The sequence below is a fragment of the Eretmochelys imbricata genome, chromosome 8 (genome assembly GCF_965152235.1).
Source record: "Eretmochelys imbricata isolate rEreImb1 chromosome 8, rEreImb1.hap1, whole genome shotgun sequence".
Taxonomy (NCBI): Eukaryota; Metazoa; Chordata; order Testudines; family Cheloniidae; genus Eretmochelys; species Eretmochelys imbricata.
In genome coordinates this window covers 79,205,596-79,232,516 of record NC_135579.1, presented here as the reverse complement: position 1 = coordinate 79,232,516, position 26,921 = coordinate 79,205,596, and the positions used below count along the sequence as shown (strand labels likewise).

Below are 26,921 nucleotides of genomic sequence, written 5' to 3'. Positions count from 1 at the left end.
TGTGCATACCACTTTGGGGGATCTGGTCATAATTTTTAAATGAAAGATGTCTCTCTATTGAATTAGTGGGTAATTATCCCATTGAATATTCACATCTGACATTTTTGAAAATGTTAACTATTATTTTCATAACAGAGTGGAAATAGCATTGCAGCAAAATGAAATAATGAATGCCTTTTTCGATGACTGGAAAGCATTAGCAGAAGATGAAAGTGCCTTTGGTGGCAAGTCAGACGCTTACCTTAAGGAATACCAATCGTTTACAGACCTGCACTATCTGAAGCATAGAACAGTTAGCTGTGTTTGCTGGCACCCAACCATTTATGGTAATGCTTATCGAATATTTAGTTCATGCCTGAAATAGTTTGAGAGCTTTAAAGTTTAAATTGATAAAGGTTTTATTGGCTTTTAAATGTGGAAACCACTGATTTGAGATAAAGTGGGATATGGACAGATATTGTGTAGAAATCAAAGAGGTAATGTTGTAGGCCAGATGATTTCTTGTACAAGTGTATAGTAGAGAATACATAGGAAGGAAATTTTCCCCTTGTGAAACCCATTTAAAGGGACTGTAATTGTGCTGGGCCTAATTTCTTTCTCATATTATCCCAGAAGCACACACTCTCCATGGGGCCCTGCTTTTCTTTCAACTTCTCCCCACCACTTGGCTATGTGGCTCCACCTGAGTGCAAAGAGCACCAGTATACATTCTGAATGCTTTCCAGTGCTTCCTTCGGGATATTGCAGCTCCACACATGCCATTGAATAGCCAACACTGGAGGATGCACAGGAAATCTGCCTTCTTTTTAAGTATAACAATAAAGGAATTGGTTTCTTAATGGGTGCCCAAGAGCATAACCATGTCTATCACGTTATTCCAGTTTTGAGATTACAATTAAACGACTCTTATCAAAAATATTGTGTCATATTCTGGTCTTGGGCTTCCATCATGCATTTATAAGGTGCCTAATCATTCATTAACTAAAATTATTGCTTTAAAGGTGACCTACAGTGGGAAAAAAAATTGGCTATGTATATGAAAAGGAGACATAGCCAATTGTCTCTCTTTACAGGTCACCTATAAAGCAATAATTAACAGAGCCATTAACACTTGAAGTGGGCATAGCATTTTTTTTTTAAGAACTGCTAACATTTTCCCTTTATCGACAATGAAGTTGTTTGTTTTCCTCTCCATCAGGGATTATAGCAGTGTCAGTAACAGAGCGGCTTTCTTATGAAGAACGCATTGCCCAATCGGGTAAACTGTTGTTGCGGAAGTCACCAATTCTTTTTTGGAGTTTCTCTGACCCTATTCACCCTCAGGTATTTAAACAGGATTTTAAAATATTCAAAGCATTCAGACAACAAAGGAACAATCTTTCCAACATGGCTGGATTTCTCAATTGATTATTATTTTTTCTAGTTAATGCTGGATTGCCCTGAAGATATCTACTGCTTTGAGTTCTGTCCATCTGATCCCAATATCATTGCTGGAGGCTGTATGAATGGACAGGTGTTGGTTCCTTTCTTTTTCCTTCTGTTATTTTCTATATGGATTGTTCTAGTCAATCTTCATTTTTGAATTTTAATTTACTACATTAGTGTATCTGCACTAAATAGTGAATATTGAGTGTTCTCGAACAAATGGAAAATGCAGTATGGCAGCAAACTTGGTAGTTTGTATAAACTAGTGAAGCACAGTCAAAATACATATGGCCAAATCACACCACTTGTGGGAAGAATTCCCAAGTTTCAGCTCCCATGGATTCTGTACAAATGAGCCCACTGTGGTAGTGAAACAGGGTTTGTACCTTTATTGTGCAGGTATGGGCAACCAAGTCTCTTAACCAATGGATAATCAAATATCTACAAGGAAATCCTGTTGCCTGCACTTTATGTCCTATTCCCCTGTTCCTTCTCAGTTTCTTAAGGAACCACATTCCTCGTGGTTCCCTACCTATGTCTGCGTCTAAATCCCTCTTGTGAGAGAGGTTTGACAGCACAAGAGAGTATTCCACACCAAATAATGCTGATAGGATAGGCATGATCTTATCTGAAGAAATTCCTCATACTGTGGACAACTGTTTGGACAGTGACCCTCATGGACTCTCATTTTTTTTCTTTAATACATTTTGCTGTTTTGTTGGTAATTTATGAGAAGGAGTATCTCAGGTTTCTCCTCCATAGAATTGCCTTGGCACGTTGCCACTCTTAGGAGTATTGCATACTATTCTTCATGTCCCAGAACCACTAAGGGTACTGGGTTGACTAAAAATGTCCACTTCTCATATCTAAGTGGCTAAGCTAACTAAAATCTCTAGACCCATCCAGGTCTCTTGGCTCCAGAAACGGAGCATTTTCATCCATTGACAGCAGGTCGTAGAAAAAACATAGAAATTACCATGCTTGATCAGATCAGCAGTCTGTCTAGTTCAGTATCCTGTCTGCCAGGGGACAGCACCAGATACCTTAAAGGAAGGGAGAATATGTAAAGAAGTTGTGGTCTTGTGAGGGATCTAGTATAGCAGATCAGTCCAGCTTCCTTGATGTAGATGGTACCAAAGCAGACTGTGATCATAATTTCTTCATGGTTTCGGTAGATGCTTGTCTTTAGGAGGGCTATGCTGCCTTTATCCTTCATCTCCAATATGGCAGAAGTGTGGGCCTTTCCTTGGACCAATAGTACTTGCGTGTCTGTTACCAGTTGCACCAGGCCATGTCCAGATCCATGTCCCTGCTTGTACGTCATTGTAGCTTTAGAATATGAATGCTTCCCATCTTTAGAGTTCTCCTACTTTTTTGGTTCTAGAAAGGAAATCAAAAAAATATGAACATGATAGAGAATATATAAAATGATAAATGGTACAAAAGATACAGTTGGGCACCCCATTTATCCTCTACCATAATACAAAAACAAGGAGACATAGAATCATAGAAGATTAAGGCTGGAAGAAACCTCAGGAGGTCATGTAGTCCAACCCCCTGCTCAAAGCAGGACCAATCCCAACTAAATCATCCCAGCCAGGGCTGTGTCAAACTGGCCTTAAAAACAGCTAAGGACAGAGATTTCATCACCTCCCTAGGTAACCCATTCCAGTGCTTCTCCACCCTCCTAGTGAAATAGTGTGACACTGTACCTCAGGGGAACACCCTACACTCCCATGTTCATCTTTATAAAATGATTGTGTGGCATCCAATGCAAAGTTTGTCATAGCGGGTGTCTTCGGAAGGCACTGAGCATTGTTGTTACAGTGATGTTATAGTAATGTTACAGGTTATAATTTCATGTATGTAGTTATGAGGCTGAAAATGTATCCTCATGACTTAAAATAAGCCCAGGCAAAAACTCTCCAAGAGCAGAGAAGCAGTTCACACTTCATCAGGGCAGGTATGGGACAAACCCAGCCTCACAGGAACAAAAGAATCTGTTAGACTCTCCCCCTCACTCTTCTCTTCTGCAGACTAAGGGCTTGGCTACACTTGCAGATGTAGAGCGCTGGGAGTTAAACCAGCCTTCGGAGACCACAGCAGGGAAAATGCTGCCGTGTGTTTACACCGTCAGCTGCAAGCACACTGGCGTGGACACATTAGCAGCTCTTGCAATGCCACAAAGAGCAGTGCACTGTGGTAGCTATCCCGGTGTGCAAGTAGTTGCAACGTGCTTTTCAAATGTGGGGAGGAAGGGGGTGGAGTGTGACAGGAAGTGTGTTGTGTGTATGTGGGGGGAGAGACAGTGTGTTCTAGGGGGCTGAGAGTGTGTCAGCATGTTGTCTTGTAAGTTCAGACAGCAGCAGACCCTCCCCCCTCTCTCACACACACTCACAATGGCAGCATTCCACACTAACGGTTTGCTTTGTCCCAGAGCAGATAAGCATGCTGGCTGTCAGAAACTGAGCTTTGAAAGGGAATATCCGCATGCCTGCGGCCGATTTCAACAGAATGAGAAGAGTGGCCACTTGACTTCAGGGGATTAGGGGGCATTTCTGATGGCCAATCACAGCACAGTAATGCAACACCTTGTCCACACTGACCTTGTTTCAGCCGGGGCGCAGCAAGCTTTATGCTTCTTATAGAGGTGGATTACCAGGAGCGCTCCAGCTACAGAGTCCAGGCGCTATACATGCCTTGCCACTGTGGACACCTCAGGAGCTAGGGCGCCCAGGGCTGCTTTAATGCACTCTAACTTGCAAGTGTAGCCAAGCCCTTAATAACCCCAGTTCCCTCAGCCTCTCCTCATAAGTCATGTGCCCCAGCCCTCTAATAATTTTTGTTGCCCTCCGCTGGACTCTCCAACTGGTCCACATCCTTTCTGTAGTGGGGGGCCCAAAACTGGACACAGTACTCCACATGTGGCCTCCCCAGTGCCAAATAGAGGGAAATAATTACTTCCGTCAACTGCTGGCAATGCTCCTACTAATGGAGTTCAGTATGCCTTTTGCCTTCTTGGCAACAAGGGCACACTGTTGACTCATATCCAGCTTCTCATCCACTGTAATCTGCAGGTCCTTTTCTGCAGAACTGCCGCTTAGCCAGTCGATCCCCAGCCTGTAGCAGTGCATGGAATTCTTCCGTTCTAAGTGCAGGACAATAAAATTGAGAGGAAATGCATTTAATCTGTTAAAAAAAGAAATTGCTTCTTTACAAACACATAATTAACCTGTGGAACCACAAGATATTACTGACCCCAGGAGATTAAAACAATTCAGAAAAGGATTAGACATTTTTATGGACGGGAAGTTTTATTCCCAACTTTCATCAATTAATGTTGGTTTATGAAACATGAAAGTTTACAGCCCGTATAAATGTTTTATCCTGTCAGTAAACATTCTCATCATCCATAGAAATGTCTAATCCTTTATTGAGTCTGAGGATGTGATGTCATAGAAGCAGTTTTTTAGTCCACAACCTCAGCAATCACTTTAAAGGTAACACTTAGAAATGCTTGATCAGTGTGACAAGCTACACAGACCAACCAATTGTTAAGTGACTCAGATGGTTCTAGGATTTGCAGTCTTGTTGCACAAGACTGCTACAGTGAGGGTCTACAGAGGCAATACCTTAAAAAAAAAACACCACCCTCCAGTTCTGGTATAGAAAGTAGCCTTCCTCCTTCTAGTCTCAAACAGTGCTCATATTACAGTTCAGAAGTATGTTTTAATCTATCATTTAAACAGAAAAAATACTTTGTAAGGACATTCATTTCTCCTCATAGGTTGTACTGTGGGACATTTCTGAGTATGAAGAAAAACTGCAGAATGCTAAAACTGGTGCTGGTGGAAGCAAGAACACTGCTGTTAATATGGTTAGTACTTGAGTTCTGTATTTAGTGCTGGAGTATGCCCTGCTGTGAATTAAAAAAAAAGGGGGGGGGAAAGGAAAATGAGAGAAAGTTAGGAAATAAAATATGGGAAAGGGAATGCAGGCTTAAAATGAAGGAAATATCAGCCTGGCAATGAAGTACTAACTAGACTGTTTGTATTCCAATACATGAGGCAACAAAATAAATCTTTATCAAAATCTCATATCTACATCATCAACTCAGATAAATAATATTACTGTAATCCACACAGACCAGAGATACAATAGGGCATTGTTATTTATTGAGCACCAACAGTGTATTCAGCCCTACCCCCAGGAAGCTACCGAATAGATCAAATCAGTATTGGATGAGGTATAAACTGAAAGCAGAACAGAAGTTTTCCCCAGTGCTAAAGGTGTGTATGGAAGTGTGTTTTAAAGGACAGATTTAAAGGGTAGAGGGAAGATGGTTTGGCTCACGGAATGAGGGAGATAGTTCCAGGCAGAGTGTGTGGTATGGAAGAAGGCACAAAGATGAGAATGGAAAGAGGATACAAAAGTGGGTAATTAGAAGGAAGGCCTGAGAGCACAGTGGAAGAAATAATGCTATATTGGAGGTGGGTGGAGCAATTGTGGACATAAATTTTAGAGTATGGTATGCCAGGGTCTGATTCAAAGCTGACTGAGACTTTACATTGACTTTAATGGGCTTTAGATCAGACCCCTAGAAAGGTTTCTAGGTTGAACTAAAATACTGTAAAGGGACATTAACAATATGAGAAGTTTCCTCTTTTTTCTTGATAACTAATGTATTTTGCAAAACATACCTTTTAAAATGTATCTTTTAAAAACTTCTCTAGCCAACGTTTATACAAGCACAACAAAGTGGTAAGGAACCACATTTTGTGAGATATTGTGCAGTCTCTTCCATAGAATATGGCCATAAAACAGTAATAACAGATATACACTGGCTGCCAGACTATTTTGAGGTGAGTTTCAATGGATATTTTATTACTTTTTCTTTATATTTTTAACAAATGACTAATAAAAGCAGTGTGTGAACTGCAGATCAGGTGTTACAAGATGAAATTATTTATAATAATCTCAGTAGTACTTGGGCTCAGTACTGTATTTCTGACTGCATCCTAGAATGCCAAACAATGACAGCCCTTCCCCCCCCCCGGGCCGGTTCTAATCCCCACAAGGAGAGGCTGCTCTTCCTGAGAATCCTCCAAGCAGTGGACAAAGCAGGCAGCTGCCAAACCACGTTATAAGGGAGCATTGCGCAACTTTAAACAAGCTTGTTCCCTAATAGATCAGCAACGTAACAATGAAACAACATTAACCAGGACAACCGTTAAGTGAGGAGTTACTGTATATTAACTGGTTTCAGAGTAGCAGCCGTGTTAGTCTGTATTCGCAAAAAGAAAAGGAGTACTTATGGCACCTTAGAGACTAGCAAATTTATTTGAGCATAAGCTTTCGTGAGCTACAACCCACTTCATCAGATGCATAAAGTGGAAAATACAGTGGGGAGATTTATATACACACAGACCATGAAAAAAATGGGTGTTTATCATATACATTGTAAGGAGACTGATCACTTAAGATGAGCTATTACCAGCAGGAGAGTATAGATTCAGGGGACACCATCATAGGGCCTAATCACATCAGCCACGCTATCAGAGGCTCGTTCACCTGCACATCTACCAATGTGATACATGTCATCATGTGCCAGCAATGCCCCTCTGCCATGTACATTGGTCAAACTGGACAGTCTCTACGTAAAAGAATAAATTTTTTGGACACAAATCAGATGTCAAGAATTATAACATTCATAAACCAGTCGGAGAACATTTCAATCTCTCTGGTCACTCGATTTCTGACCTCAAAGTGACTATTCTTCAACAAAAAAACTTCAAAAACAGACTCCAAGGAGAGACTGCTGGATTGGAATTAATTTGTAAATTGGATACAATTAACTTAGGCTTGAATAGAGACTGGGAGTGGTTGAGTCATTACACAAAGTAAAACTATTTCACCTTGGAAAGAGAAAAGGAGTACTTGTGGCACCTTAGAGACTAACCAATTTATTTGAGCATGAGCTTTCGTGAGCTACAGCTCACTTCATCAGATCTGATGAAGTGAGCTGTAGCTCACGAAAGCTCATGCTCAAATAAATTGGTTAGTCTCTAAGGTGCCACAAGTACTCCTTTTCTTTTTGCGAATACAGACTAACACGGCTGTTACTCTGAAACCTGAAATATTTCACCTTGCTTATTCCTCCCTCCCCCCCCTCCCCCAAACTGTTCCTCAGACGTTCTTATTAACTCCTGGAAATGTGCTGGAAATGGCCCATCTTGATTATCACTTCAAAAGGTTTTCTCTTCCCCCACCCCACTCTCCTGCTGGTAATAGCTCATCTTAAGTGATCACTCTCCTTACAATGTGTATGATAAACACTCATTTTTTCATGGTCTGTGTGTATATAAATCTTCCCACTGTATTTTCCACTTTATGCATCCGATGAAGTGAGCTGTAGCTCATGAAAGCTGATGCTCAAATAAATTGGTTAGTCTCTAAGGTGCCACAAGTACTCCTTTACTTTTTGTATTAACTCTACTATGGGAATTCCTAGCCTGACACCAAGAAGTTAAAGCAATAACTTCTTAGGTCACCTAAACAACTTAGTTGCCAGAAATGACTTCACTAACAGATCTCCTTTTTCTAGATAGAGGTTGCACCCACAAAAATTGCACCTACATTTACTTTCTATCCTATTCATAGTGCTCCATCCACAGTATCTTAAGGGCCCATCCAGCTACCTCTAAAGTTAGTGTGGGAGGCAAAGAGGGATTCCATGAGTCAGCCCAAGGTGATCATTTGCTGTCTAAGTAGTAGGATTAGTGAGGTGTGCAAAAAAGAGGCCAGGTTGAAAAGATCTGACCCACCACCCAAAGAGGATGTTACCTTGAGAATTTCTTGCAACTAAGTTTTTAAGACTCAGTTGCTACTGCATTAACGCTCGAGTGAAGACTGTGGAGAAGACAATGCATATACATCTTTGGAAGGAAGATTGATACATTGCACATTAATCACTAATTATATTGTGATAGTACCCACAACCCCCTCTTGGCACTGTATATACACGTATAAAGACAAGGCCTCCGCAGAAGAGTACATACATATTTGCCAGTGGTTCAACTCAGGGTCTGTCTAGAGCATCAGTGCTACATTGGCACAGGATCAGCAAATCCAATATTACAAAACTGCATGATAGAAAGTAAACAAACTACATTCTGATTCTAATCCAGCCTTCCTTACCCATGCAAATAACCCTTTGACTTCAGTGGCCATGTTTGTTTGAGAAAATTTAGAAGGATTTGGCTTACAAAGTGTTAAAAGAATGGATGCAACTTTCTTGAGTAGCTGATAAATGCAGGTTTTGCCAATTATCCGGCAGTAGTCAATTCTTTCTCTGGACAAAGATTCCATTGTGTACATACATTTTCATCTTTTTGAGATTGGGAATTAGGTTTGAAAATAAGATCAGAAAACATTACTGGAATCAATAACTTGCATTATTTCATCAGCACTTTGTTTGCTATTCTTTTATTTTCTGAATAAGTTTAAATGTAAATCTAATTTTCTGTTTTGATCTAAAAAGGGAGGAAATAAGTAAAAAAAATGATCAATTCAGAGAAAAGTGTTATTGGAAAAACATAAGAAGCCTAATAAAAACTAAATTATTTATAATTACTATAAGCAAGTATCATTTGAGATATTCACTTTTTGAATTGCAATTTCACTATGTAGTTGTTTACCATTAATTCTTCACTGATTTGCTATTTGTTTAAGCAGGATGAAATTTACAAGAGGATGGATATTAGGTACTCACATATTTGACAATTGAGGGCCTGATTTTCAGTTGTGCCAGTAACTTAAGATCTCATTGACCTCATTTCAAGTTCTACATGCTTGGCATTTCTGAATATCAAGGCACTAACTGATTTGCTTGCAGTATGTTTGTTTTGGTAAAACGTGTTTGTTTCATTTTCATATCAATGGGCTAATGAGCCCTGACTTGCTCACGAAAGCTTATGCTCAAATAAATTTGTTAGTCTCTAAGGTGCCACAAGTACTCCTTTTCTTTTTGCGAATACAGACTAACATGGCTGCTACTCTGAAAGCTGTACCAGGGGAGTTGTACAGCCCACAGCGAGAGGCTCTCTTTCTTAAAGTTTGTTTTTAGAGGCGATGAAGAAGTAGCTTTGTTGATAATAATTTGTTGCCATTTCTCATCTCCACCTCCCTGTATTATTAATTAATTATTATTTTAGGTTAACAGAATGGGCATTGCTTTTGAAAACAGAACTGGAGTTTGTGTGCAGCTTGTAACCTGCTCTCCTGATTGGTAATGCATTCTACAAATGTTTTCATAGGCACAAAACATCTCCTGAATTCCTTTGAAAATCCTTCTAAATATACCTTATTCCTTCTCTCTGCTAAATATTTCAGCATATATTCAATGGTGTAACTGACAAAGTTCTGAATTCCTACAAAGCTATCTGGAATAGATGAAATTCATCCTATTGCAGAGGGCCAGCACACAGACCACCACATCACTTAAGCCCCACATAAGGGCAGTGTGAGGGGTCCACTAGCTGGACAGCCTTACAGAGGTGCTTTCATGCTCACTCTGTGCCACAGAAAAAGCGTCTGTGCTGGCCCCATGTAGATTGTCCTGGAAGGCCACAGAACTGTATTTATGCACAGAAGGCTGCTAAATAACCTAAGGCCATGTCTACACAAGAAACTTTTTCTTGAATAGTAACGTCGATTAGTGTGGGTTTTTAATAAAATTTCTAAACTGGCAAAAGCCCTAGTGTAGATGGAGTTAGACCTGCACATAGTCCTTTTGCCAGTACAACACATTTCATTCAGGAAGCATCCGCTACTGGCCACTGTCAGAGACAGGGTGCTGGACTAGATGGCCCTTGAGTCAGACCAGTATGACATTTCTTATATTCTTCAACTGGCTGGCAGGGCTGTGGATGCAACTCCAACCCAGAGGCTGCACAGCAGACACAGTCCCAGACCAAGTAATTAGGCTCTATGCAAGGGAGTGCATTTCATCCACTGAGTGTGTAGTTTTCTTAAACTGTATGATGCTTATTTAGCTACAGTATATGATTAAGAAGAGAGTGAGGACAAAATGTGGAGTAACTATATGCCATAGTGTACAAAAGTAGCTATAAACTAGTTCTCCATTTCTCTGTTCCCCAAACTCTTGCATCTATTGCTATACTAATTTTGAAGATAAAAAACAATTATACAAAAGCTTATTGAAAAGTTTAAATGATTTTTAAGCATACGAATAGCAATAACCTACAATCTCTGGTTTTGTGGAGCTCCATATTATTTTGGGATCTTCGAGCCCCCAAAGCTACTATCCAGAGTTCATTCGAGAAAGTAAAAGAAGACAAGGTTATCGAGGCTCCCCCTGATGTACCGACTACTTTTAAACATCTAGATCTCTCCTGGAGACCTCTCATTAAGGTACTGTATATAATGTATAGGCCTGCAGAGTTGTCATGGCATTTTTAAATAAAAAAAAATCACAGTGCAATCCTGCTAAATTTAGTAAAAGAGTCATGGTTTTAGGGGAAAAGGTATGAAAATTCAGCTCTCTCTCTTTGGAGACAATATACCTAAGTCTCTTTATTGCTGCTGCCTCTTTGCCCTGCCAACGGGGCACCAACCACCTGTAGAAGCACCCTCTGTCCCAGTACTCCAACCCTAATCCCACTGGTCAAACCTGAGTGGTACTGTCACCCCTGGGCACTCAGTCACAATGCCCCGAGTAGGGAGCCAGGTCCAGACCTGCAGGATAGGAGCCACTGCTGCGGGGTGAGTGTATGTGGGCTCACGCTCCACCCCCTCACCCCAAATCTTACCATGTAAATGTTCACAGTATTGTGATTTTCCTTTTAAATTTTGTTGTGATTCGTGTAGGGGCATATTTGAATCCCTATAACATGAACAGAATAGGACAAATACTTTCCAAACTTAGCTTACAAGAACTTTAAAATGATCTAAGAATTTCTGAATAAACTCAGGCTACAGTGGAAGTAGTAATGTATACAAGCACTTTTACCACCAGGTTGTCTATCCTGGTCAGAGCAGGTCTAGAGACATGTTTGTTAAAACACGAGTGGCCACTGGGACTACCACCAGTGGAGCTGACATTGAAGTGGCAACAGTGAGAAATTTTAGAGGGAAAAGCATAATGTCAGCTAGACCGCTGAGTCACATTTTACCTACTGCTAGCAAAGGCGGCGTTGGAAGCTAGCAAAGGTGGTGTTGGAAGGATTTGTGGAATCTGAAGAATGCACTTCAGACTGACAGGTCTTTACCATTACAACAGAAAGCAATTTAGACATATGCCTCAAGTGTTTGACAAAATGAGTTATCAAATACTCCCTTTGTACTAAACAGGCAAACCTATCCAAGAGCGACACAAGTGGAGACTATAGTCCTACCAAAATTAGCCTAGTGGAAGAGCATTTCCATTACAAAATGCAAGGTAATATTTTCAGTGGATATTTTTGACATGTAAGTATTTTGGTAAGATGATTTTTCTCTGCATATAGAATAAAAGATAAGCAACATAAATATACTGTAACTAGTGGACCTGTTTTCCTAAATTTACTGGTATATCATGGCATGGTGAAGGTAATGAACACATACAGTATGAGAAGAACAGAATTCTCTAGCAATGGGTCACAGGTTATCAGATCTCATTAGAAGTTATACTAGCAAGCTGTTTTTCTCAGGAGTACTTATTCCCATTAAAGTGAATTGAGCCTTGGTCAGTACTATGTGTGATTTCCTCCTTTAGAGCCAGTGTTAGAAATTTATTAACCTGGGGTTTTATTTTAAATGAACCTTTCCTTACTAATTTTCTACTCCTGAGGCAAGTCTTCTATTTGCTTACTTTGCATCAGAAATTATTAGTCTTCTGTACGATAATACTTTCAGAGAAAGTATTCAGAGAGAAAACCTATCATGCTATCTTAGGTACTTGTATAGCTCCCATTACCATAGTATTTGAGTGTTACTGCCACACAATCTTTAATGTATTTATCCTCACATGTCCCTCAAAAGGTAGAGAAGTGCTATTACCCCCATTTTACAGAGGGATAAACTAAGACACAGAAAGGTTAAGTGATTTGCTCAAGGTCACACAGGTCACTGACTGATCAGGTAATTTAACCCAATTCTTCTGAGTCCCACGTTAATGGGTAGACCATCCTTCCTCCTTGCGTTGGTAAAACAGCAATCAAAAGGAAAATATTGAAAAATCATTAAAGTCTTTGGAGAATGGGGAAGGCAAGAGAAGGGGGACAAGGCAGATTTGGAATGGTGAACGATCATCAGGCAGGTTTATAAGGTTTGGAGCAAATTAGTACCAATGGGACAGCATGTGACCTTAAAAATACTTTTGGAAATCATTATCACACTGACCCTGGAGCACTATAACTCTGTTACTAAGATGTGCTGGGTCCGATTTATGTACTGCCCACTACTAACTACAGTTTTAAATAAAAAGTTCATAAATAATTCTACAAACTCACTACCTTAACATATTCACATAGCAAACTTCAAATTCCCTGCCGCCCCCAAAAAATGAGAGCATCCGAGAGACACACTAATCTTTCAGCCGTTTAATTCCAACTTGCTACTGAGCCCTTGTCAAAGAAGGAAAGTAAGAATTCTGGAACAACAGAAGTCATTGTCAATTGTCTTTATCAAGTTCTGGAGATACATGAAAAGTTTTATAAGAACAACACAGGCTCCAGCAAGTGTTAGACACTTTCATTACTGGTGATCATGTTTTTCCCCTGAGGTTGAAAGGGGCATTGCCTAGTCAAGTTTGGTCTAAACGAAAGAAAGACCAAGAGAAATATTGCTATATTTTTTAATTCCAAGTGAAACATTTATTTAAACAAATATACATTCACTGTTAGCAGCCAACAAGCTCAATCTAGAGAGCAAATACATCTATACCAGAGAAATGTTACTCATTTGTATAGTCCCACTGAAGTCAATGAGACCACTTGGGTGCATAAATATTCATAGGATTGTGCCCAGACTCAGTTATTCTCTGAAGTCAGGGTTTTCCATCACACCTTTTCCAGCAGTGCTTAGGATTCTCAAGTGACAGATTTTTCTGGCTATCATCCCAGACCTACTACCCTGCTTATCCATTTACATGGTTGCAGCATAGCTGTCTCCACAAGCACATCCTGTATTGTGAGTTTTTCTTAGCCTCTCCCATTTAGGGTGACCACCTTTTCAAAAGGCAAAAGCAGGACACATGCAGGAGCAACTCCCCCTCTGTGACATCACCCCTGCTCCTCCTCTTACCCCGAGTCCCTGTCCCCTGGCCAGGCCGAAAGCCAGAGCCAGGCCATGGTAAGAGTGGCCCGCTGTGGGGAGCCCTGGGTCCTCCACCTGCCCAGGGTGGCTCTTACCACAGCCTGGCTCCAGCTGCTGGCCTGGCCAGGGGGGAAGGGACTCAGGGGTAAGAGAAGGAGCAGGGGCAAGGCCTCATGACAAAGGAGGGGCTAAGGCCAAACTCAGCCCCCCACCCCCAGGAACAGGCTGATGCCGCCCCGAGCCTTGGAAGGCACGGAGCAGGCGCTGCAGGGAATCTGTGACAAATGCTATCCCAGAGTCATTCAGCCTGGGACTTGAACTCTGCATTTTGGATTGTCCCACCCAATTCAGGATGGATGATCACTTACTCCCATTGCTACAGCAGCGTTAGAGCTCTGCCGGGGTAGCAACATTGGGAGTCCTAGTGTGTCATCAGCATTTTAACCACGTAAACTGCCCGACGCTAGTGCTCCCGCTGTGTCTGCCACTAGTGGAACTGCATCAGTGGTGGGCAACTGTGGGAGATTTTATGAAAAATCTGAAGTGTAGGCACCATAAGAGTACCGCTTCGCCTGCCTTGTATTGCTAGCAATTTGTATGTGCTCAGCCTCTTTCCCCCTGCTAGATTAAGGTAACATTCTATTCCATGCCAAACTAGGTTCACTCTTCTCCAGAATTCTCTCCCTTCCTTATTTCTCATCTTGAAAGTTCTAATCCCTCACCCTGGAATTACCTTAGTAAGGAAAATAAAATGCCTGATCTAGTAAATTTCCCTATATAACCAAATGATTATATCCATACTCTTTTCAAGATAAGATGCAATACCAAGTCAAACCAGAAATATTTGGAGATGAAAATCCTTATAAGCAGTTAAAGGTCCCTTCAGCCAAAGCTCTTCAGATATTGGAGAATATCCCCACCAACTTTTTTGTTGGAACTGAAGTAAGTTAAACATTTTGATTATAATCTATGACTGATCATTCTTAAAATAGCGGGGGTGTGCTGGACAGTTTACACAGATTGGTGCATGTACATGTTTTCTTTATGAGTTAATCAGTAGTTTTTTAACTCAGAATTTGCCTTGCCTTTGTAGCCCATTTTGACACATTTATATAAATATTTTACTTTAAAAGATCGCTGGGCCATACACTCATGTTTAAAGGCTGGGATTGAAAGTCAGTGGGAGTTGGGTGGCTAATTCCCCTAGGCTCCATTGGAAATCCTAGCCAAAAGGTGTTGAACTTAATTCTTAAACCTAGGAACACATAAAATGTCCTTATTCCCATTGCCAGAACTATTAGGACAGTAATGTTTATTGCAAGGTTTTCCCTAGAAGTCTCATGAAAGCTTTATCATATTTTGAATTTTTTCCCCTAATTTAGTCCTGTATTAAAAATAAGCCAAATGTTCCAGCTTCTACCCTCTTTAAACTAGATCTAGCTGCCAAAATTGAACAATTTAAAAGGGTGTCTTTTTAAAATTTCCTGCATTTCTTCCATTTTGGGGTTCCCGTTGAAATACTTTTTCTCTGTTGCTGCCACCTTTTCCTAAAACTGTGGGGCAAGGTCCATATAATACATGTGAACTACTCCAGCTCTACATGAAGAATGCCCTATAAATGCTGATTGGTGAGTTTTTCCTGAAGACTGCAGGTTTTTTTTTTTAATTAAAACAACCCAACTGATAAAGTAAGTGAACATTTGCCCCATTTTTGCAGTCATGCTAAAACATGTTCACATTAAATGTACCTAAAAATTTACATTTAGTAAAGAGACTCCAATTTTACAAACTAAAAATAGGCACCTTTTGACTAAAGCTTTTGCTATAAATATTTCACCCAGCTTCTGTTTGCATTTATTTGATTTTTCTGGCATCACAGGATGGTGAAGTTATTTATTCCGACTGGAAGATGGAAAGAGAGAGTGACTCAGGAAGACTAATTAGTAAGTTCAAGTTTTTCACCATCAACTAAAACTGCTTTTTTAAGCTAATGGATGACCGGACGGATATAGAGGATACAGACATAGATTTAAGCCTTGTTTTATTACATGGAGATGTAAGCTTTGTAGGACGGACTCTTGCCCTGTCTGCAGTAGGAATTTGACTCATTGCTGACAACCAGCATCAGCAAAGAGCCTCCAAACTGGTGTTGAAAAGAATTTGACTGCTACTGTAGAATGAAGAAAACCCACTTCAATATCATTACCAAATGCATGATCAGTGATGCTGAAAACAGTTTTGTCCCATTTACACTAGTAATTAAAATGTTTTTAACACCATCTTAGTGGGACCTGTTGCAGCTGTTGCCAACAATGGGTCAATTTGTTAGTACAGATGGAGCTTAAATGTAAGCTGATGCCCTGTAAACAGTCTGAAGACTATTTCCAGCCACAGAATAGCAGCAAGTGTAGCAGTAGTGGAAATTCCCCCCTTCCGAAGTCTTCTGACTTGAGAGCTTAATTGGGATTATTTAAAATAGGAAATTGCATTTTTCTAAAACACAACAAAATTAATAGAAAAACCTATATTAAAACATCATTTGGCTGCATGGTTAAAATGAAAATGTGTGCAAATCCAATAGGTCCTTAAAGTGACATTAGCTTAGCCACACTGAACATTCTGAGTATCTTTTGGTATATATTAAAAATGGAAACAATACTATATTAAATATTAAACCATTCATTTAACGATATAAAAACAGAAAGGAAATATGTAGTGTGTATGTCATGCAACTTGGCTGACAATGTTGCTGTAGAAATCCAAACTTCTGTATTTCATGGCTTTTTAATTTTAACTGCATTAGTGTAGCTTTTGCATTTAATTGGTGGATACTAAAAATATTCCAATGTTTGTAACTGAGGGATTCAATAAAGAGGGTTACATTGTGAGAAGCTAAAAGTTTTAAGTTCCATTTTAATGTCTTATTATTTCTATCATGAACTAAGAAATGCTTGCTGAACTCTAACAGTTTATAGGATGATGACTAAAAATATTCAATTTATAGACATAAATCAAAAGCATATGTCATAAATATACAGCTAAGGGTAGCATAAAATCCCTCCTTTACCTGTAAAGGGTTAAGAAGCTCAGATAACCTGGTTGGCACCTGACCAAAAGGACCAATAAGGGGAGAAGATACTTTCAAATCTGTGGGGGAAGGTTGTTTTGGGCTTTTGTTGTTCTCTCTGGAGACAAAGAGAGACCAAGCAAGTAATCCAGCTCCTATTGAATGATACATCTAAAATTACAAAACTAGTAAGTAATAGCAAGGAAATGTGTTAGAGTATCTTTTGTTTTAGCTTGTGAATTTTCCCTATGCTAAGAGGAAGGTTTATTCCTGTTTTTTTGTAACTTTAAAATTTTGCCTAGAGGGGAATCCTCTGTGTTTTAAATTTTATTACCCTGTAAAACTATCTTCCATCTTGATTTTTACAGAGGTGTTTCTTTTACTTTTTTTTCTTTATAATAAAAGTTCGTTTTTTAGGAATCTGACTGTGGTTTTTAGTGTCCTAAAAACCCAAGGGTCTGGTCTGTGCTCACCTTGTTTACTCTGAAGCCTCCCCAGGAAAGGGGGTGAAGGGACTTGGGGGAATATTTTGGGGAACAGGAACTCCAAGTGGTCCTTTTCCTAAATCTTTGTCTAACTCACTTGGTGGTGGCAGCGATACCATTCCAAGGACAAGGAAGAATTTGTGCTTTGGGGAAGTTTTTAACCTAAGCTGGTAGAAATAAGCTTAGGGGGTCTTTCATGCGGGTCCCCATATCTGTTCAGAGTGGGGAGGGAATCCTGACAGCATATTTTAAAAACTTCTCAAATGGTGTCAGTATCTCACAGAAATGTACACTGAACAATAAAGCTAATAACAATATCTGAATTAATGAAAATTCTCTAAAGGCAAGTACAGTGCCTTCTATAGCTCCCCACTAGGATCTCCTTCCTCGGGGACTAATGCCTGAGAGTTATTAGAAAATTAGAACAGAGACTTAAAGATAAGAGAGTATTAAACTAATCAAAATGCAAGGGCCTGTAATCAGGTACTCAAATGTTTTAAGCAATTGGCAGGCAGGCACAACTATGGGAGTTTGATATCACAATTTTCTTGGACAAAACTGCAGGCATATATTTGGAGACTGGGTTGAGGCCGCTTTCCTTTATGTGTGCTAATCAGATTCAGAGCACATGGATCTGAGGCACAAAAACCCAGGAGAAGGAATCATTAAAGATAATGGATCCAATCCTGCAATAGTTATTCCAGAAAAACTCCTACTAGGTTGAGGATTGTAGGATCAATTTTGCTATCTTCAAAAAACTAGAGTTACAAGTAAATAATTGTCCTTTTCACTCTGTTAGGTCAGAAACCAGCTAACAAATACACCATCCATGATGGAATTGTCCACACTATACAAAGATCTCCATTTTTCAAAGACATCATTCTTAGTGTTGGAGGCTGGAATTTTGCCATATGGAAAGAAGGTGTTACAGTAAGTTACTTTGGCAACAGACATACTATAGTTGATGGAGAAAAGAATAGAGTAACTACAGTATGTAGCCTCAGGGACAAGGCTCACGGAAATGATGGTAGATGGCAGAGCTAGCCAGTTTGAAAATAAATTGGGTTAAAAAAAATAAGCTATTTTCTCCTGCCAGAGCTAAGCTTTTGAAAATAGTTTTGTAAACTTGACTCCAACGGAGGAAGCAACTTTCTCTAATACCAGCTTTCGTGACACTTGTGGCTTCTGCCCAGGCTATTTCCATTTCAAGCAGTCTGTTGTCAGTCAGAGGAGCTTGAGAGTAGAGGTAGGATGTGCTAAACAATACTACAGGCTTGCGGAACCCCCCATTAGACAAAAGTAATTTGAACAACAGAGTAATAGAGACAGTAAATAATAATTCAATCTCTCTTTTTTTTCCCCCTTTGGAGTTATAGCACATTGAAGGGCAAAGTGACTAGTCCTAAGGAAAAGGAAATGCACTATTCTAGCCTAAAGATAGCAAAGGCAAGGATGGCTATGGTAGCATCCATACCAGTGAGGAATGGGTGCAGTCTTTTGGCCAGCCAAATATTGAAAAACATGTTTCTTACTATTGCTGCCATCTGGGAATCCAGGACTTTAGTTGCATCTAGCAAAACCCAGATTTTTTGTTTGTCAATAGGTAGGCAGACTCCCTCAACTGAGGGAGTGGGCATCAACTTTTCCACTTCCCTACAATGCTTCTCTTCACCAGTCAACAATATACACGCTGGTTTTGACCCCATAATTACTTGTGTAGTGGGATCACTCAGAAATGGGAAGCGTTCTCACATTACACAAGCAGGAGGCTGGAAAGAGTTCTGACTGGGTTGTTTTTTTGTTTGTGATTGTTTTGGTTTCTTTTATATTGGATTTTTTTTTTTTAAATTAAGAGTGGCCCAATCCTTCAATCATGCTGCTCATCAAAAAGATATACTGTAGGACATTGGTCCTTATCGAGAGCCGGCGTTTTCTTCATTGGTAGAGAAGATGGAAATATTGATATTTGGGACCTACTGGAGAAAACACATGAGCCATCCCAGACCCAGAACATCTCTATATCAATGATCACCTGCATCAAACCCTGGATCGTCTCTTGTATGTTGACAGTGATTATACTTTTCCATAACACTATTTTAAAAATAAATTATACCATGATCCTGGAAATGTTTATGCATATCCTTAAGTTTACACACTATGCATTGTTCCATTGAAGTCACTGAGACTATGCACTGTGAATAAAGTAAAACACATGCATAAATCTTTTCAGTATTGGGGCCTTCATGTTTTTATCATTACATAAGCAACTAAGCACAGTTTCTTTTGTTTTTTAATATTGTTACAAAAATATTGTTTCTTTTAAGCAAGTTTGAAAAGGTAAAAATATATTTCTGTGTAATAAGGGACATTTAATTATTAGATATACAAGACAAAATAAGGCTATTTTTTGCTGCAAAAACAAAAACCTAAAAAAAAACTAACAAAAATGAGTCTTTGGGAGCTATTCACTCTCTCTGTTTAAAAAGATTGATGGATGTGCACACTTGCTTAAGCATTTTTGTCAACAGCTTTATGAGGTTTAAGTATTTTATGGGTGAAACTGTGCATCTTAAATAAAACAAAATCTTTTTCACATTTTTAATAGCGAGTCAGAGAAATGCCTGGAACTTTACATAAAAGAGTTTTTAAATTATACTTGCCTATTCCCTGGGAAACCATGGAAACTGCAGAAAAGCTCCATGACCCTTACTAGATCATAAGCACTTTGGGGCAGGAACCATCCTTCCCTTGGGTAGGATGCCTAACACAGTAGAGTCCCAATCTGTGATTAGGTTCTCTGGGCACGACCACAATAAAACTAATATGCAATGACTCAAATAACCGTATTTGGAATTCTGTATGAATAGAGGCCTTAGCTGAAAAGTTAATCAGTAAATACTAGAATTCATTGTTAAAAAGATGCCAACACAGTAATGGTCATACTGGGTCAGGTCACTGGCCCATCTAATCCAATATCTAGCAATGACCAGTACCACATGTTTCAGAAGAAGATGCAAGAATACCCATAGTGGACAATCACAGAATAATTTAGAGGGGAATTTTCTTCTTAGCCTATTAGTTAGTGGTTGGCTTACGTCCTGCAGTCTGGGGGTTACACAAACATTTTAATTTAATTTCTGTATCTTTAGTAATAGCATCATTGTTTATTTTGTTTTTATACTCTCATAGCAAAGCAGCACTTTTTAGCTATATCTGATAACTTTGGAACTCTGCATATTTTAGAAATCTCTTGGACATTAAGTCACCCTTCCAGTAATGAGGTTTGTAACATTTTCTACTTACCCTTTAAGTGACCACATATGTTGTGGGGTTTCATGACAGTTTTTTTTCAGGCACATCCTTTCAGGTTATCGGATTCCTACATACTAAAGGTGATTAGCTTGTGTTTGAAATGATCCACAGCCACTATCTCATAACATCTCACAAACCAAAGCTGGACCTGGGACGTCCTCAGCAGTGAGACCTCAGAGGAAAACCAGTTGTTGCAAGAAGCAGAGTTGGCAGAATTTCATCGTTATAACCAGGAAATGGGAAAAATGTAGATGAAGTGTCCAAACTGTAGAAACACCATTTTTTGCCACACGCATAAAATGGCACTAGGTTTCATAAACTACATTCTATACACTTGCCTTGACTTTTTTCCTAGAAATTTTGCTCCAAGGAAGTCAGTGACTTCAGTTGAGCCATGCTGATTTACACCATCCAAGGATCTGACTGTAGATCTTTTAGGATCTGATCCTGCAAACCCTTACATAACTAGCCCCCACCAACTCATTGGGACTGCACATTTGAGTAAAAACATTTAAATTGTAAGCTTTTTGGGGCAGAGACTGTCTTGTTCTGTGTGTTTGTACAATGCCTACTACAATGGGGGCGTGGTGCTGTAACACTACAAATAATAAATAATTTGCATCAATAATAATTTGCAAAATTAGGTGCTGAATTTGCATGTCTTATCTCTGTACCTCTTTCATTCAGTTTCTCCCAGCTCCTTCTCCCCACCAGAAAACAAGTTAGAGGCCACATCTCACTCGTTCTAACAATTTTTTCTGCAGCTTATTTTGTTCTCCCTATTCTCTTTCCCCAAACCGCTCCTGCTCACTATACCAAACCTTCCTCTTACCATTTATGTACTCATGTATATTGTGAGCTCACTATGAAGTTATGGTATGTAACCAAAATGAAACAATATGAATACTGGTGATAACTGGCACCCTTGGCTCAGTAAAGAGAACCTCTCCAGTTCAGGTTAGGGACACATTTCCAGTGTAGGGAAACTTGTGCTGCTTCTGCCCATATTGTATTTGTTTTGTGAGTAGAGGGCTTTACTGGACAGTGTTGTCAATCCAGCACCATTTGGGAATATTTATCTACTTACTGTAAAATCTTTACATTCTGTTAAAAAAAACTCTAGGATCTTGAACAGTCGTGTTAGGGAAATTGGTGCACAGTCTGACTCAAATAACTGGCATAGTGGAGAGGTCGGGTGGCGTTGGGGAGCTTAGTGCACAAAACGTAACTCAGGACTGGTTTACACACAGACCTGGATTGATTTAACTAAATCATTATCATAAAACCAATTTAGTTATTTTGGTGCAAGTGTGTGAGGGGTCACTCTTGTTTCACAATGTGAGTGGGTAAAGTCAGTTTGTTATTGAGACTAGAAAAGTGACTTTGGCCGCACACAGACTTGCACCAAAAACATTTAAAATCAGTTTTAATCCATGCCTTTTGTTATTTTACTGCAAGTCTGTGCATAAACCCACACTAGGATAGGGAAACTGATAACAACATTATCAGGTTAATCAGGAAATGGTAGATGTATCACATTATTACAGAATTTCTTATTTAGTTCTGTATATTTAAAAAGATGCTTTAAAGCAATGCAACATTACTGTAGATGGATTATGTGCTGAAAAGTGCGATGATTCAGATTCACTGTGATCACCACAAACCATGCTTGCCTTTGTGTTAATAGCGTGCCAGTGTTCTTCATTACTTTGAGAGAGAGGTCAAACATCTGGATTATTTTGAACAGCGTCAAGAATTCCGAGCCAAAGAAAGAAAGGAATTGGAACTGGAAGCACAGAGGAAAAAGACAGTAAGTTGAGTTCAGGAGGTAGAAAAGCTGTATTTTTTTTAATTTTTAAAATATGCCTCTCTCTTTGCACTTGGTAAAATTTCCTCTGATATTTCCATCTGTTTATACATTAAAAACAGCTTTTGCTCAGCATTTTCTAAGTAAATCCAACTGACCACTTTCGTATTTATAGACTAGTCCATCATTTGGGGAAGAGAATATACTGTACTAGTTCATGCTTAACCCTTCAGTCCTCACTCAGCCAGCACGCTCCCTTTGACTTCAATAGAGTTAGAGTGAAGATCAGTTTGACCCTGTTTAAGAACACTTATTAATTTCCCCTTTCTCCTAACTGTACATTTGAAATCTTAATTTAGGTGCCATTTTTATAAGTATTATTCTTTAAGGTCAGCAGGCAGAGGCCCCAAACCTTCAGCCCTTACTTACATAGAGCCATAGTATCATTGGACTCAGTAGGACTGTTCATGTAAGTGATGATTACTGGCATGAATAAGGGTTGCAGGCCTGAGCCCTACATACATAAAGCTAGAACTATTAAATTACAACAGTCGGAAAGAGATGTTTTTCCAGTTTGATATTTTAATTAATGTTTTACTCAGATTTGTTTTTTCTTGTTTGTGCACCCTCCATATCACCTTGTTGGGAGTGTGTTACATCCAACACTGTTATTACCATTGACACTAGTAGAGGACTATGCGATATGCCAGATGCAATGATTCCCTCTTGAGGAGAGAGGGAAGTGTCGTGCAATGAGAAGTGCAGTCAGGAAAGTAACTGAAATACTTCCCTGATAGATTGTATTTTCTAAATGGACAGCCTACCCTAATTCTCAATTACTGAGGGACAACCTTCACTCATTGATAGATTTTGCTTTCCACAACCAACTCTCTGTACAACTTTTCATGAGTGATGTATGTGAATACTTGGATGCTAAAATCTAAACTGCATTCTTAAATTTATTCTCCTAAATTTGGGTTATTGCTGATTCTGTACTCTGTGTGTCATATGACTTTTAAAACCAAAGATGGTATTTGTGGGCAATCTAAGCCCTATACCCAGATGTACACGCACTCTTTTCTCCGCCTGTGCATTATATCATTTTAACATTAGCTGTATACAGAGCATTATATATCCGGAGTCCTGTGTGGTAAGTGAAAGGAAGAGAGCCTTGAATAGACAATGAGGCTTGTCCATAGGAGGTACTATTGCAAGGGCTTGGAGAATTAAATCTATCCAATAGCTCTGTGTTGACCTGACTAATAAACGATGTTACCTAGCTGATGAAATGGCAGATCTGTGCATGTGGTTCTCAGTGATGCTCCACTCCTAATTATATAGCTAAAAAGATGGAGGTGAAAGAGTCAGCATTGACAATCACTGACTGAAAACCAATGGAATCATATTAATGTTTCAAAGCTAATAGCAGCTATTAATTGGTTACTTTTTCCTCAGAGAGTGGCTGGTGGACAGAAATCAAGAGAACAAATGGAGGAGCAGATGAATATAAATTACGTAGATTTTCTGGATGAAGAGAAGAAGATCCTGACAGGACTTGGGCTACTGAAAGCAACAGATAGATTTGCCTAGAACAGAACACAATGAGCATATTGGCGAATGTGTATTTTTTTTTCAGGATAGGTTGTTTTGCTTTTTTGGGAAACCTGTTTATATTTAATTAGCAGCACCTTTAGTATGAGAACTGTAAATATAAATCATATCACACTAGGCAAAATCATCTCACTAGCTTTATGAAGATGTTTGCTCACAGCAGCAGGTAAGAGAACACTTGATTTGTGATATTCCTGCACGGCAATTCATTAATGATTATAGTTATAAATGAGTCATCTCCTGGTTTAATGGCATTATTTTAAGTTAGCCTACTTATTTATTGTTACAATGCACCTACCCAGCGCTGTGCCTGCTGTAAAAATATTCAGTGAAAAATCTACTCAACAAGTCAAAATAAGACTACAACATCCTCCCCTGCAAACTGCTCCCGTTCGAATAGAATACAGGATATTAATATTCCTGCTGCTCAGCTCCAATAAACATCTCCCACGCCCATCTCCCACGTTCATCATCCCCAAAGCACTCAATTCCCCCGGAAAAGCTTACTTTAAGTTTTGCAGCATGCCCTGAAGGTCCCAAGTTTGGGCATGTCATGAATCAAGGGAGAAAGAGCGCTCCAAAGCCAGTAACACACTGCCGCTCGCCACCTTTGGTTTACATCAGGAGGGACTAGTCAGCACCTCAGATGACCACAACTGCCCTGGCAACATACGAAGAGAAAGAGGTAGTCTCTCAAGTGGCTGGGACTGAAGCCTTTAAACCTCATAAACACCACCACACACTTCACCTGGGCAGATCATGAAGCACTGGTCTCCTGTGCTCTTTTCATGAAAGTCCAGCTCATAAGCAGGTCACTGTATTCTGAACTACCTGCAATTTCCACATCATTTGAAAACGTCACCGCAAACAGAGTACACAATCTAACCTTTGGGTGATTAGGGAGTAGAGCATGGCAGCTAGTACGGGACTTACTGTTTATTAAATACAGAGTGTGGCAGACCCACGGAAAGAACAGCAGGAACCGTACTGGCCTAGGGGGCCTATGTTTCGATTCTATCGGAGGTGTGAATTAATGCCACTTTACAAGCTTTGCTTCAGTATTCAAAGGCTTCTTTGAGCCCCATCTCTGTGTTGCTAAAGTGGTTGGCAGACTTTCCTTTGCTGAAGACTGTGAGGAAAGGGAGGTTTACGCTACGCAGTTCTTAGCAACACAGCCCAGCCCCTACAGCCGTGGTGCTAAAAGGCGCGCAGTGTAGCCACCGTTTGCCGGCAGGAGAGAGCTCTTCCGCCAAGAAAAAACATCCATCCCCAACGAGGAGCGGTCGCTCTGTCGGCAGGAGAGCGCTCCTGCCGACAAAGTGCTGTTCACACCAGCGCTTTTCTTCGACAAAACTTGTGTCTTTCAGGGGGATGTGTGTGTGTTTTTTTTAACACCTCTGAACAGAAGTTGTGTCGTTCATTTGCCAGTGTAGACAAAGCCTTAGATAGAAGAAACAACAAACAGATACGAGCTAGACACTCATCAAGAGATTTTGATGAACCCTGGTAACTACAAGAATGAAGCTCTAGTGGCTAGGTATGATTGTAGAACCTGGAGGTGTGTGTTCCTTAGCTAGTTTTCCTGTGTTGTGATTAACAACCATTTGCACGTAGTTAAAGGCGAGCACAAGATTTTTAAAAAGAACGTGTTTTCCTGTGAATCCCATGCAAGATGGCTCTATTTCTTCCTGTCTGACATTTATTTTAAGGTTCAGTTCACAGTTTGATTTAAGCGGATTCTGAACAGTGGGAGGATGGATAAGAGGGTAGTCACAGAGGTACTCTAGCCCCTCAGAACACTTCTTTTATTTACATGCTGCAGTTTGTGAAAGTTGTTCTGTGAAGAACTGGGTGGTTCCAGATTAGCAATGGAGATACAGAGCCTTACATTGCAGGTTTGAATCTTTAACAACTAGTGATAGTGACCAGAGATAATGCACTGGCTGTCACATCTCCCATCTGAAATGAGCTGACAGGCTCAATCAAGCTTTGAGATGTCACAAAATTCACCAACATAAAAATTGGTGCTGAGTGGCCATTTTGTTGTCAATCACAGTAGAGGGACCAAAGAATGTAAATGGAAACCTAACTGCTTTCATCTTTAGCGGGTGGTCACATCTGGTGAGGGCTGACGAACATTGCTAGGGAATGATTCTGCTCTTTTTGTGGAATCGACTAAACACCATTACATTGTGTGGAACACATTGTGTGAACTGGTACAAAAATCTAATGAACAGAATAGATCTCTCAACCAGGAATATTTCTGAGAGAGAATAAAAACCGTGTTCTAGTTTTTCCTTGGTCCTTTCACAGATCTCTGATGTCACAGCCATATATAAGAGCCCAGCACAGCTGCATAAGAACAGCAAGAGTTCCTTCTTCACTAGAGAATTCCCCAAACCAAAATCCTGGACTGGTGTAAACCTGATCTTTGGCAGAAATTGAGTACAAACATCACAGCACAGATGATGGATGTTCTCCACACCGACTGCAACGGGCAACATGGAATAATGGCAATAGCTTGAATTAGAGGGATACCAGCAGATTAAGTCATATATGTAACATATTTCTTTCTAACTAAAATTGAAAGAATTGTGTACATTCTAATTACTTTTCATGATTTAGACTTTGTATTTTTGTTTTGTTTTAATTTCTCTCATCTTAGGCAATGGAAATAGATTATTCAGTTCCTCTTTTATGTCTAGTCAGTTTCACTTGCTGGCTCTAATGCTTGTACTGGGATGCCAACATTGCAGGGCAATTTCTTTATTTTAAAGAAAATTTCTATTGGAAAAAGCCACAATTTTTTGTATTTGTCTTAGCTTTTGTAAAAGCTTATTGTTAATAGGCCTAAACTTTGGACTAAGTTTCACCTGCCAGTAAAACCTTAAACAACAAC

The 26,921-nt window shown here is 39.7% G+C and overlaps 1 protein-coding gene across 1 annotated transcript in view; it reads left to right on the top strand.

Annotated features, from left to right (window-relative positions):
• Positions 1–24,001, top strand: part of DNAI3 (dynein axonemal intermediate chain 3) — a 39,443-nt gene extending 15,442 nt beyond the window's left edge. The window contains exons 8-22 of the mRNA XM_077824771.1: positions 136–326; positions 1,199–1,323; positions 1,424–1,513; positions 5,213–5,302; positions 6,159–6,287; positions 9,639–9,712; positions 10,710–10,857; positions 11,797–11,884; positions 14,552–14,682; positions 15,620–15,683; positions 18,092–18,222; positions 19,146–19,350; positions 20,482–20,573; positions 22,292–22,414; positions 23,867–24,001. Of these exons, the coding sequence (XP_077680897.1) occupies positions 136–326; positions 1,199–1,323; positions 1,424–1,513; positions 5,213–5,302; positions 6,159–6,287; positions 9,639–9,712; positions 10,710–10,857; positions 11,797–11,884; positions 14,552–14,682; positions 15,620–15,683; positions 18,092–18,222; positions 19,146–19,350; positions 20,482–20,573; positions 22,292–22,414; positions 23,867–24,001 (1,816 nt within the window). The remainder of the gene's footprint in view (positions 1–135; positions 327–1,198; positions 1,324–1,423; positions 1,514–5,212; positions 5,303–6,158; positions 6,288–9,638; positions 9,713–10,709; positions 10,858–11,796; positions 11,885–14,551; positions 14,683–15,619; positions 15,684–18,091; positions 18,223–19,145; positions 19,351–20,481; positions 20,574–22,291; positions 22,415–23,866) is intronic.
• The last annotated feature ends 2,920 nt before the right edge of the window (positions 24,002–26,921 follow it).